The sequence below is a fragment of the Hakea prostrata genome, chromosome 1, assembly GCF_041222555.1.
Source record: "Hakea prostrata isolate BN-2017 chromosome 1, UWA_Hpros_2, whole genome shotgun sequence".
Taxonomy (NCBI): Eukaryota; Viridiplantae; Streptophyta; class Magnoliopsida; order Proteales; family Proteaceae; genus Hakea; species Hakea prostrata.
Genome location: NC_142600.1, coordinates 34590178 through 34603802, shown reverse-complemented (window position 1 = coordinate 34603802; position 13625 = coordinate 34590178). Strand labels below are relative to the sequence as shown.

The 13625-nt window shown below is 43.5% G+C and overlaps 1 protein-coding gene across 1 annotated transcript; it reads right to left on the bottom strand.

Annotated features, from left to right (window-relative positions):
- Positions 1-569: 569 nt before the first annotated feature.
- LOC149028826 (G-type lectin S-receptor-like serine/threonine-protein kinase At4g27290) lies at positions 570-4435 on the bottom strand. The gene is made up of 7 exons (XM_089139088.1): positions 2911-4435; positions 2628-2765; positions 2190-2353; positions 1909-2119; positions 1552-1789; positions 1168-1318; positions 570-1081 (listed from the first exon to the last, which is right to left on the bottom strand). Exons 1-7 carry the CDS (start codon positions 4172-4174, stop codon positions 779-781), a joined length of 2469 nt encoding a protein of 822 aa, XP_088995214.1. The 5' UTR covers positions 4175-4435; the 3' UTR covers positions 570-778.
- Between the last annotated feature and the right edge of the window lie 9190 nt (positions 4436-13625).

The following is a 13625-nucleotide window of genomic DNA, read 5'->3' as shown; positions in this document are numbered from 1 at the left end:
TTTATATTTCTACTTTCTTTTAGGTAAAATAATTGATTTTTCAATTAACAAAGTATAATAGATATTTTTTTTTTTTTTTTTTTTTTTTTTTTTTTTTTTTTTTTTTTTTATATTAGATAGTTCATTAGAGATTTAAAATTAAAGGCTAGATAAATTCTGGTCATAAGGCCCTAGCCCAGTTGGCCAACTATCCTTACTAGGTCCAATCATGGACAATTTGAGTGAGAATGAGCTTGACTTGACCCTATAGGATTTAGGGTTAGGGACATGAATTTTAAAATCTCTATTAGGGTCATGGTGTGAATTAGTTTAGCCAAAAATACATAAGGCTAAGATTGGAATCGAAAAAGCTCGGCCTAGCCCTACCCTCTTGCAGCCCTAAGTACCAGAGACAAAACAAGAGACCTAATGAATAAAGTTTTCAAGGAAATCCATCTTGTACTAAAGATAATTGAATTACTCCTATCTAAGGGAAAAACATTATAGACATCAAACTTGTGAATTACAGTAAGGGAATGAATGATAAAGAAGGATATTATCGTCGAATGAAAAGCTGTTTGATGGAGACTCAACAAATTATAAATAACCCACTGAAGTCTCTTGGCATGAATTTTTGCTGTAAAACTTGCATAAAATGTTCTCATGTCTGCTATTTACAATGACTTTCAAAGTAAAAAGATAAAATCAAACTGGAAGCCTTACCACTCTACTAAGATTTCCCTACCTCCACATTGTATAGTTTGTGAAGCAGACAAGGGGTGCAAAAGTTAGAGAACTGCTATCTACCCACTAATTTTGTAATGGTAAATTCTTCTGTAAAAATTTTTCTTTGGTTTGATGAAGAACCCACATCTGTAAGAGACCTTTCAGTATAAAATCCTGGTCTCTTAGGTTGCAGCAATGTTGTGTTCTCACTGTCCAACATCAACAGCACTGATGACATTGTTGGCCTATCTTCTGGTCTTTGTTGCACACACAAGAGACCTATTTGAATACATCGTAATGCTTCAGGCACAGAGACTTGATCCAAAACTTGGTCAGTTAGTTCCAATGTCTTCCCCTCATTCCATAGTTTCCAAGCCTAAACCAAATCCAATTCATATTTCCAGCATGAGAACATGAACATAAAACTTATTTGGCAAAAAGAAGAATACTTTGTAAACTCACATGTCCCAGTAGGTTGTGTTCATGGTCAGGATGACAGAATCCTCTGTTTTTCTTGCCACTGACTATCTCCAACACCAGCACACCAAAGCTATAAACATCAGATTTCACTGAGAATAAGCCATCTACTGCATATTCTGGAGGCATGTAACCACTGCATATCATCATGTAATGTATTCAGTAATGACCAATTAAAACTAGAAGCGCATGTTTAGTAAATCATTTCTTATCAGCTTGCAAGAAGGTTAAAAGATTGTAGGAGCTTAAAAGCTTATCAGCGCAGAGCTTCAAGAATCAAGATGAAATAATACCAGAGGGCTCGGCCATTTTGGTTGCTTAATAAATATTTTCTTCTTACAAACACAAAAAAAACCTCATGGTACTTACTAAGTTCCAGCCACTCTCTTTGTATTTTCTTCACCCTCATCTCCTGCAAAAGCAACCGCCATTCCAAAATCTGAAATTTTGGCGTTCATATCACTGTCCAGTAGCACATTGCTTGCTTTGAGATCCCTGTGCACAATTCTCAATTTTGAATCTCTGTGAAGATAGAGAAGTCCTCGAGCAATCCCTGTAATAATGTTGAAGCGCTTGTTCCAGTCCAGCATGGTACTTCTTGTCTTATCTGGATAATGTCAACCAAATTGTTGTGGTTTAAGATTCTGATGATGATTTACTGAATATTTGGATATAGAAACTAGTCCACTACAAAAATGAAGTCAAGAGTATGTAGAAGGGCCAAACCGAAGACAATGGAGTCCAGACTCCCATTGGGCATGTAGTCATAGATTAGCATTCTTTCGTCTCTTTCCGCACAATATCCCAAAAGGCCTATGAGATTCCGGTGTTGAAGTTTGGAAATCAAAACTACCTCATTCTTAAACTCTTTCAAGCCTTGTCCAGATTTGCATGATAATCTTTTCACAGCTATTTCCTGTCCTGATACTAGCTTACCCTGCATTAATTCTCATTATATCAATGAGAATATTTTGTCACAGACAGTTTAGCATACAGTGACAAATTACCTTGTAAACAGGACCAAAACCACCCTCTCCAATCTTGTTTCTGTCAGAGAAGTTGTCAATAGCAGCTACGATGGTGTCGAAATTAAAGAAAGGTAACTCCAGGTCTTCTTCTGGATTTTCATCTCTGTCTCTGTCATCATTGTCTTCATTATTCAACTCAGCAACTGCTTATTCAGGATGAAATAAGAACAATACTGATATCAATGTGGAAGGGAAGCAGGGAAAACAAGAAGGAAAGACAGACAAGAAGGGGTGAGGGAGTCCTTTCTGATTTAGAAGTTCTTAAGTAAGTAGTTTGCAAGAATGTAGTAAGGAAACAAGGCCCACTAAATTGGTGGATATGTTTAACAGTTGATCAAGCTCAAATGGTGATTTCCCAGGATATTTGAAAGATTTTAATTAGAATAAGTACTAATTTTGAGTGTGGATAACTCTTACCATTTTCCGTTTCCTTCCTCTTCTTCTGAACAAGATACAAGCCAAGAAAGCCCAAGAGAAGAATAACCCCAAGTAAGAGGAAGACTGTTGCTATCCGCGCACCTTCAGGCAACTTATTGACAGAACCATGATTTATACCTGTTGATCCAATAAGTTGAAAAGAAATTAATGATGTAGCAGCAACAGAAATTGAAATGAGTGGAATCTGGTAATGAGCATGGTCAGAAAGTGTGTAAATTATAAGAAGCAAATCACCAATTAGAGGCAACAGTCAGAGATGAACCTAGCTCAGAAGCAGGCATGCGAATATAGAGATCTTGCCCATTAACATCGTATTGCCTAATATCAATCAACTCCCCGAACCAAGTCAAACAGCTATTGCCATCTCCACTGATATTCGACTGAGCATAAGCCATACAAGAACAGTTATTCAAACACAGCAAACGGCAATTCTCAAGGTCCATGCTCTTGTACACCATGATTAAGGTGGAATCCGGCAACTTCAGTCCTTGATACTTAACAAACCCCTCTCCATTCCGACAAACCAGTTGGGCTTTCCTGACACATCCGTCGGACCAATTCAACGAAGTCCAGGAGGTTGGAGATTTAGGTGTGAACCCATTCAAACACTGGCAGTTCGGTGTCGTGTTCATGGAACAAACGCCGTAAGTTCCGCATCGATTATAACCATCACAAACATCTTGAGGCATGGTGTACAAAGTGACCCACTTAGCAGGGCCTGCGTTCCAAGTAAAGTGTTGAATCAAAGACGATTCTGAGACAACAAGCCTTGAGATTACATCGCCAGTGGTCTCATACGCGTAATACATTTCCTCCTGGTTAGAGACAAACAAGGGTTTGATCACTGCATCTGCCGGCAAGACCAGACCGCCGCTGAATTGATCACCATTCCAAGGCCCACTTCGGTACAGTTCAGTCTTTCCCTGGCGAAGAACTGTTTGAACAAGTGGACTTGGCTCTACGCTGTAAGAGTAATTACCGGGATAGGGGTCATCGCTGCTTCTCCATGATCTCAGATAACGATTCAGACCATTTCTGAAATCCCACCCAAGTTTCATACCAGGTAAAAGCGTATCTGTTGGATGATCAAAACTCTCCCAAAAGGTGTTCCCTAAATTGTCTCTAAGAACAAGATTACCAGAATTCAATAGCAGTGCGACTGCAACCGAGTTATTCGGAACCGTCGACGAGTTCGAAGACCAACGAACGCTCTGCTTCCCATCCAGGAGAACAAGACTACCATCGTTACCAATAGTCAGAACTCCAGACGAATCATTAAGAGGGTTGTCTCTGTTTGCAACCCAGACGACTGTAAATGAGATATTATTGAACCAGATGCCAAGGTAACGGTTCTTGGAAGTTGCAGGAGAGAAGAAGCCTAACACGAAGCTCTGGCCTGACGAAACTAAAGTCGACTGACCATCGTCATTCAGGGGATGGGTTGCGTTTATAATATCTAAAGCTACAGAAGATGATGGAAACAGAATCAGAGCGTGGCAGAGTAAGAGAAATGCGAGACCTTTCATTGATCTTTCTCTGAGTTATTGGTCCCTCCAACATCAATCTGGGCATAAAAATCGAGATTTTGTATTTCAAAAATTCTTGCTGTGCAGAGATAAACGAGTTTGACAATGTCAATGTGAAAGACTTCATTTTATGATTGAGAAATAAATTCAGGGACTGAATTGTATGATAGGGATTGATCAATAGTTTATCGTTTCAGTTCGACTAACTAACTAAAGCTGTAAACCAGAGAAGACTCAAAAGCATCAAAAGCAGCCACTGGAGTTGCGTAATGCTAATTAGTCAATGGATTAGTTTTCTAGTTGGACAACTCTCAAACCCCAAAATTCAAAGCTCTTGCTATCCTTGAAATCTTGTATGAGAGTGGAAGGTTGGATTTGGTTATGGTAAGTAATGGACTTTCATAGGCCCATGGGTGGGGGCTGATGCGTCCAAAATCTGCTCAGCCCTTAGATCTCCTCGTGATGTCCTGCAAAACGAAAGCGTCAGATGTGGCCCGACCGCTGGGGTCGGGAGTCCACCTCCGAAGGCTAAGTCAGTTGATGAACTTAATCACAAACGGCTCTGCTAGAAGCGCATAGCTAAGGAATGAAGAAGCTGGGAAAGGTGATCTAGATAGCGAGATCGGCGATAGTTTAGGTCTATCAGTATATATCTGAACCTGAGTCTCAGATAGTATTCTTTTCGATCCCCTCACCTTATATGGTAGTGAGGTTTATATAGAGTGTACCTTCGAATCTCCTTCGTTGGATGCACTTGAGCCTTCTTCGGGTAGTCGTTGGATCTTAACAGTTAGATCTGTTGAGCAATAGACTTCTACTAGTTTGGACTAGTAGAGGACTTCTGAGATAACCTTTGGGTTATGTGATGATTATCCCTTCGACAATGATTATTCGCAGCCGTCAATTCGAGTCTGCCATCATTAGGGTGATTACCCTAATCCATAAGTAGGATTAGGGCGCGCTTGCAGCCGAATAAGCTTTCTTCTTCAGCAAGCCATCTTCCTGATCCGGTTCGCTCGAGAGCGAGTCGGTTCTCTCCGTCTCGACCGGGGTCGAGGGTTGGACCAGGTATGAACCCGGTCTGATCATAATCTCTCCGTATCACGAGCCCCCCAGACCAAGCGTTCGGTCGATCCCGAGGGCTTGGTTTTTAATCGGGTTCGTCGTCGGGTGATAATCTCTGCGTGCTTCATTAAATGTCATATCACATTTAATGCGGTGGTCACTTTTCCTCGAGCGTTGTGAGTGTAAGGCTACATATCTCCTTGCAGTTGATCTGTTGTGGCTCACGTCATCCAAGTGACGGTTTCCGAACGCCTATTTCGGATTCGTGAGTTCAAACTTTCAAAACGTCTTTCAATCTTAATCGTTAATTTTGAATCAATCTCGATCGTTCAGATTCCCGAACACTCGTGCGGGAGTTTTAAAAGCGGTTCGTTGTCTTCGTAGGTTTCATTCTTCCTGTCTGGAATTTGAACCTTTGTTGTGCCGTTCGCCTTCTTGCTCTCAAGCTTCCGCCTCACCTGAATCGGTAAGTTTACTTGGTCTTTTTCTTTTTGTAGTTCTTGAAACAAGTAATGGCGGACGATAGGGCTTCTCTGGTACCCAGTGTTGATAATAGCAGTGAGGCTTTTGCTTCTCCTGCTCCCGAACAGTCGGATAGTGATAACAAAACCCTAACTGTCCTCTGGCGCGAGTTCGCTGAAGTTTCTCAAAAAGGTTTAGAAAGAAAAACCGGAACTTCTCCTGTCCTTCTCGAGTCTGGATCTTCCAAGATTGTCGAGTCTTCTAGGCAGCCTCAAACTTCCGGGTCTGATGGTGGACCTGGCTCAGTTCCCTCCATTTACAATGAGGGAACCCTTCTTTCAGCTGTCCAAGATTTTGATTTTCCTGCCTTTTATCAGGTTAGGGCTCCCCACCCTGATGAGAGGGTTGATTCATCCCTTTTGGGTGAATTTTCTCTGTATATAGATGCACTGGAAAGCGGGGTTCGCTTTCCCTTTTTAATCCTTTGTTCTCCGCGATTCTGAATCATTGGAACATTTGTCCCGGAATGCTCCTCCCCAATAGCTGGGCGTCTCATCGTCGGCTTCTTGGGTTTGTGTTTTGAACTTGGCATTACGCCATCTCTTTCTCTCTTTGTACATTTTCATGTTCTTTCTATCTCCCATCCTCCCGGATGGGTTTTTCTGTCCAAACGCAATAAGGCTGAACTTGATTGGAGGGGCAACATCCTTGTCAAAGGAACTTGCCCTTTTAACCACAAAAGATGGCGCGAACGATACTTTTTCTGTCGAGCACCTCCATCAGATCTTAACTTCCCAACCACCTGGAGGAGGTGTACTTCTTCTTCCGAGAATAACCGAGGCCTTCCCTTATCCAGAGAAGACGAGGCGGCCGGCAGGAAGATCAAATCCATTCCATGGTATCAAGAGATACATGGACTTGAAGTGGAGTATAACTCCATCCTTAGATCTTGGGGCTTGGCTCATTGTGAGCTTCTAACCACCATCCTTTAATTTGACTAAGTGATATGTCTTTAATTCGACTCTTGTCATTCTTCTTTGCAGTGCCTCCAAGAATGAACTCTGAAAGCCTGCGGGTGAAGGCCGCTAGGGCCATTGTGACAGCCGAGCAACGATTGCCCAGAGCCTTGACGGTAGATCAAGAGGCTTCTATTCCCTCTCCCGACCCCTCTTATAGGGGTATCAGGAATATCAGGCCCATGGCTGATGCTTCGGGTAAAGGGAAGAAACCGATGGTGAAGAAGTCTAATGTCTCTTCCTCCGCCCGAACCAAGAGGAGGCATGACACAATTGATGCTCCCTCCAATAAAAAATCCAAAGCTTCAACGGATGGTGAGGAGGTCTTCACCCCCAGGTGGACCACTGAAGGCGACCGACGGGGTGACTCGGGACCCCGAGAAAGGTGCGAGAATGGAGCTCCCTCGGTCTTGCTCCTTCGATCGCCGAGGAATTTGAAGCCCTGGATGACACCTCCCTTGTTAGTCAATCTACAAGGTACCGGTCTTCTTGCTTACTTATTTTTTCATAATTTCTTATGACTTCTTCTGATATTTTCCGCCTTCCCAGGAATGTTGTGTTGAGCTTTTATCAACACATGGAAGCATTGAGCCGGGTTGGTCGCACCAGCTCCTTGCTGCAAACCTGTGAAGAGAATTTGGCCAAAGCCAATTCCGAAATAGACCAGCTGACTGCAGCTGCCGTGGAGCTACAAAAAAAGCATGAGGAAGAAGTGATCTCCCTCAAGGAGGCCCTCGAAGCTTCGAAGATTCGTGCCGCTGCTGCCGAGCGCGAGGCCAGGAAGCAAAAAGCAGCTACCACGTTGTTTGGTGACAGGCTTGAATTCAAAAGTAGGGAGCTCGAAGAACATCCGAAGTTGGCGATCCCTAGCAAGCCCGAGCATATAAAGCCGAGCTTCGGAAGGAGTGTGTTCGGAAATACCCGAACAGCGTACCTTTCTCCGAGCTGCTAGGTATCTACAACCTTCAAGCTTATCGCTTGGGGGCGGGAACGATGTTTGGGAGCGAATCCTCGGATCAATCCACTACCTTCGACACTTTGCTCCCTTTAGTGAGGTGTGCCACAAAGAGGTCTTCGGGAAAGTTGGTATGGATCTCCCGGACTGGGCTCGGGAAAGAAGATGATCCTTTTCCAGCTGACCCTCAATATGAGGCATACCTGGGCTGACGAGCCGGCACTTCCGGAGGAGAAATCACAAGCCGAGTCCCAAGTTGCTGCTTGTAGAGGACTCAGCCGATGCCATTCTTGAGGAAGGCTCTTCTCATGATCTCGAGAAAAGTCCTCCCGACCAGGGTCCCTCGGGCGACAATGAAGAAAAGGCTTAGGGAATTATCTTTTTGTAAAGATTTACCCTCTATTTAATGAATAGACATTTCTTTTTCATGTTGGCCTTTATATTTCCCCGTCTCCTGCCGAAATCTTGCCTTGAATATCAAAGTATTAATGATAAAACTCATCACTTAACTTTACATTCCTCGCCGAATAATAATCTTGTAGAAATTTTGTGAAGATGCGTTTCGGGAAGATGCATTAATCTTCTCCACTACTTCATTTATTGCAAAGTCCGCACGTTTCCCTTCTGCGAAGTTCAAACGTTTTCTTGCTTTTGTATACCTTTCACTGTTTCCAATGAATCGGAAATACATCCATTATTTTAATGGCGGTGCGACGATTGGAGGTATCTCTGCATCAGGTGCTCGCTTCCACATGTTTCCATGTGGCATCCCTCCGACCGTTGATCTTGTTTTCTGCGGATTTCGAAACGTCATTTCGATCTAGGTCGTCGGTTGTCCTTAGCCTTCAACCGTCGTCTTAATACCTGAGGCTATTTAAAGCCTTCGTGGGTACTCTCCATCTATCCTGCCTTCTGCAAGTTAGATTTGCTAAAGTGTTAAAGCGACCTTTCGTCCTTCGGCCTGCTTCCGTATTACTCGTACTCCAACAATAGCTCTATCAACTTCGAACAAGTGAGTTTCTTGATTACTCATCTCTTTCCCCACTTCCCCCCTGAGTAAACTGCACAGTAGTTATACTTGGGGTTTAGTTATTTGGTTTTGTCGGAAGTGATAAAAAACTAGGGTTTTCCCTCTTGTTGTTGTCGTTTTATTTCTGTACTGATACGGCTTGTTTGTTTGCATAGTGGCTCCCAAGATCAACCCGAACTTTATCAGAGCAAAATCTTGCAAGAAAATCGTTCCGTCGGTGGTGGTTGGGGCCAGTGCGGTGGTTTCAGCTAGTGAATCCTCCAAGCGTAAGGCGGCTGCTGCCGATGAATCTTCAAGTCGATTCCCACGTTTCTATTGATGCCGTCCATGCGCCTCCTTTGCCCGAAGTGATCGCTCGTCTTTCCCGGGAAGATCTTGATCACTCCGTTGCCGATGGTGCTGCCGACGCCCCTGCTGGTGAGACTGTTGGTGCACCCCCGAAAGAGACTCTTCGGGCATCTGAGGCAACTATGTTGGCGTCTGATGAAGGTGTGGTCCCAGCAGGTGCTGCTCCTATTTCCAACTCCAGTGCTTGTTTGGCATCCTCCTCCTCTCCTTCCGAGTTGGAGAATTTTGCCACCAGGAAGCGCCGTCGGGTGACAAGTGATGTAGCTCATCCTTCTCATCCTTCGCTGAATTAGTGTCAAACGAGTTTGACAGAGTGTTGGAATGGTGTCTTGCTGCTCGAATGACTTCGAGAGTGTAGTTCTTTCCAAACTTCCAGATGAAGTCTTTACGAAGTCACTGGTGATGTAAGTCTTTCTTCATTATCCTCCGATTCCGAAAAATTACTTTTCTGCTCCTCGTTAACTCGGAAGTTGTTTGCGGGAGTCTTCTTGGTAACTTCCACAACCAAGTGGAAGCGGTTACTAGGCTCGATGGGTTGAGCAATGAAGTTTCTAGGCTTCGGGAAATCTCCAAAGCTAAAGATGTTGATTGCTCGCCTTCGGAATCTAGCTTGGGAGGTGGCAGGAGAAAAAAATTCGATGATTGGTCGTCTTCGGTCGGACTTGGATGATGCCGGGGAGAAGATCCGGTGAATGGAGCGAACAGTTGGAAAGTCGGGAGCCAAAGGATCTGAAACGTTACCCGAAAGGCAATCTGTCGTTCCTTTGCCCAAATCCCTTCCAACTGATGTTCGCGAGCTGCGTCTTCAAGTATTTACACGGTAAGCCTTTTGTTGATATGCTTGAATGCTTATAACTTGCGGGCGTACCGGGATGGTGAGAACGAAGTATGGGAATCAATATTAAGGAAGGATCCTCATTTTGATACGACTCCCTACGGTCTTGTTTGCCATCCTGAAGTATTTACCGGCTCGGGTATTCCTCCTCCCGACTGGACCAAGGATAAGATTGATCCTCCACCTTCCGATCCAGATATTATGCATTATCCGGAAGATTCTCCTGTTTATTCTCCCTCGGAAGAAGTCAATTATGACGAGCTTGTCTCGAATGCGAGTTTGGTCGAGGACCATGCTTCTCCTGGACAAGCTGGACAAAGAGTATGAAATTGCGGAGGATTTTATGCATACCAAAATATTTTTTGTAATCCTCATTTCTTCTCTTCTTTTCCTTGAATCCCCACCAATGGTTGACTCATATGTTTGTTCTAGCAAAGTCGCGTCGATCTTGTATAACTTCTTAACAGTCACCTATGATGACTTTCTTTTTTGACCGAAGATTGTATCCAGCTCTTGTAATTGTTTTGATACTGGCCTCTTTGGATCTTTTGAAGAAATAAGAATTAACTTTATCTTGAACTTTGCTAGCCACTTGAATCGTTGTTGCATTAGGTCTTAGTTGTTTGAAACAATGCCTTTACTTAAGGATTTCCGGAGAAATACAATAAGTCTGAGAAGGAACTCACTCGGGTTTTAAACCGATGCCTTTACTTAAGGATTTCCGGAGAAATACAATAAGTCCGAGAAGGAACTCACTCGGGTTTTAAACCGATGCCTTTACTTAAGGATTTCCGGAGAAATACAATAAGTCTGAGACAGGAACTCACTCGGGTTTTAAACCGATGCCTTTACTTAAGGATTTCCGGAGAAATACAATAAGTCTGAGAAGGAACTCACTCGGGTTTTAAACCGATGCCTTTACTTAAGGATTTTCGGAGAAATACAATAAGTCTGAGAAGGAACTCACTCGGGTTTTAAACCGATGCCTTTACTTAAGGATAATTCAAAAATTCAATAAGTCTTGAAGGAACTTACTCGGGTTTCAAACCGACGCCTTGCAAAAGGAACTCACTCGGATTTTCATCCGATGCCTCGACTTAAGAAAGTCCGAAAAATTTCCATAAGTGTTGAAGGACCCACACGAATTTTCATCCGATGCCTTATAGTTGGATCTTGTTCTTGAATGTGGTGTATGATGCCCCCAATCAAAAGATAGTTTGTTGAAAGCCAAAAATTGCATTGATTGAGTTGAAAATGATTACATCGCGAACAAAATTGAAATCATCCTCAAGGATAAAACTTTTTGAGATGCCTAGCATTCCACGAACGATCCAACTCTTTCTGGGTGTTGATGTTCTTCAGCTGTAAGCTCCTCGAACCGACCGGTTTCACAACCATATAAGGTCCTTCCCGGGGAAGGGTCCAATTTTCTTTGGTGACGCGGGTCGGAAGCTAGGGTGTTTCTCAACACCAAATCTCCGGCTAAGTACCGACGATTCTTCACTCAAGTATTATAATGAGACGCTATCCTTCTTTGATAATGTTGAGTTCGTGCTATTGCCTTTGCCCGAACTTCGTCCAACAAATCAAGACTATCAAGCAGTCCTTGTTCATTTGCTTTTTCCTCGAACTCACGATCCCGTAATGTCCCCGCCATTATCTCCACTGGTGCCAATGCTTCGGATCCATATGCCAACCTGAATGGAGTTTCTCCTGTGGGTGTTCGAACCGTAGTTCTATAAGCCCACAGTACATTATGAAGTTCTTCGACCCAAGAAGCTTTGTCGGCTTCGAGTCTTCTCTTTATTCCTTCCGGTAGCGTTCGGTTAGTAACCTCTACCTGTCCATTGCTTTGGGGGTATGCCACCGAGGACATATGATGCTCGATCATATATGTTCCACATAATTGCTCAAATTGTGGACGATCGTCGAACCGAGTACCATGGTCGGTGACAATAATCTTTGGAATCCCAAAGCGATATATGATTGATTCAAGCACAAACTTCTCCACTTTTTTCTCGGTAATTGCCGCCGGTGCAATCGGCCTCTACCCATTTTGTGAAGTAATCAATTGCTACTATCAGATATTCCCGTCCGCCTGATGCCTTGGTGAATTTGCCCATGATATCAATTCCCCACATCGCAAAGGGAATGGGATTTAGAATTGAAGTCATAGTTTCCGCCGGGCGCTTCGATCTTTGTAGCATGAATTTGACGGTTACCACATCGACGAACGTATTCCATAGCAGCCTCTTGGACCTTAGGCCAATATAACCCAAGTCTCGAAATTTTGTGAGCCGGGGCTCGTCCACCCATGTGAGCTCCACAAATTCCTTCATGAACCTCGATCAAAGCTGATTTTGCTCCTTCGGGGCCTATACATCTCATAAGGGGTCCAGCATAAGATCTTTTGTATAGTCTCCCATTCCGAATGACAAATCTAGCTGATCGAATCTTGATCAACCTTGCCTCTCTTTGGATCCTCGGGTAATTTGTCATCCCTTAGATACTCGATTATCGGATCCATCCAAGAACGTTCGCTTCAATATAAGAAATTTCTTTCTCATGATAACTTGGAAAAGTTATTTCTTCAATGTAGATCGAAGGGTCTAGATTCTTTTCCTTGGCATTGGCTAGTCGAGATAGCTCATCTCGCCATCGAATTTTCATTCCTCGAAATCGAGATATCTTCAAATTCCGAAATTGGTTTTGAAATGCCCGCACTATCTCTTGATATTTCCGCAAGCGTGGTTCTTTAATACCATTCTCCCCCTGGACTTGGTTGACTATAAGTTGAGAGTCACTATAAATAGAAACATCTGCAATAGATAATGCTTTTGACAACCGAAGTCCCGCTATCGTGAGCCTCATATTCCCGCCGTTATTACACGCTTCAAATGCGAATCTCAAAGCATATCGAATAATAAATCCTGCTGGACTTTTTAATAGAATTCCAGCTCTGCTCCATCTTTATTACTCGAACCATCCACATATACCTCCCAAGTGGTTGGTATAATGGGATCCTCAATGGTGGGTTCCACCGGTGCAAGGTAGTTTCTACTACAAAGTCGGCTAATGCCCGAGCCTTGATTGCGATTCTCGGGCTTAAAGCTCACTTGGAACTCGCCGAGTTCAACCGACCAGGACACCATCCTTCCGGACAAATCAGGTTTGTTAAGAACTTTACTAAGAGGAAAAGTTGTAAATACCTCAATTGGATGAGCTCTGAAAATATGGCCTTAGCTTCCCGGCGGCCATCATGAGAGCCGAGCCTGCTTCTCAATCTGTGAATATCTTGTCTCCGCATCTAGCAACACATGGCTTACATAGTAAATCGGCCACTGTTTTTTATCTTTTTCACGAACAAGTACTGCACTGACCGCCGAAAGGGACGTCGCTAGATATAGCTGTAATATTTCCCCCTTCTCTCGTCCGGACAGGATCGGTGGTTGTCCAAGTGCTTCTTTTAATTCCTCGAAAGCTTTCGGCACTCTTCAGTCCATTTCGCTTCCTTATTGCCCTTCAGGTCTTTAAGTGCCTTGAAGAAAGGCAAACATTTTTCTCCAGACTTGGAGATGAATCGATTTAAAGTAGCAATTCTCCCCGTTAAACACTGCACATCCCGAACAGTTTTGGGAGCCTCCATATCAATCGAGCTTGTATTTTGGCGAGGATTAGCCTCAATTCCCTCTCGTGATACCATGAAGCCCAAAAATTTGCCCGAGGAGACTCCAAAGGCA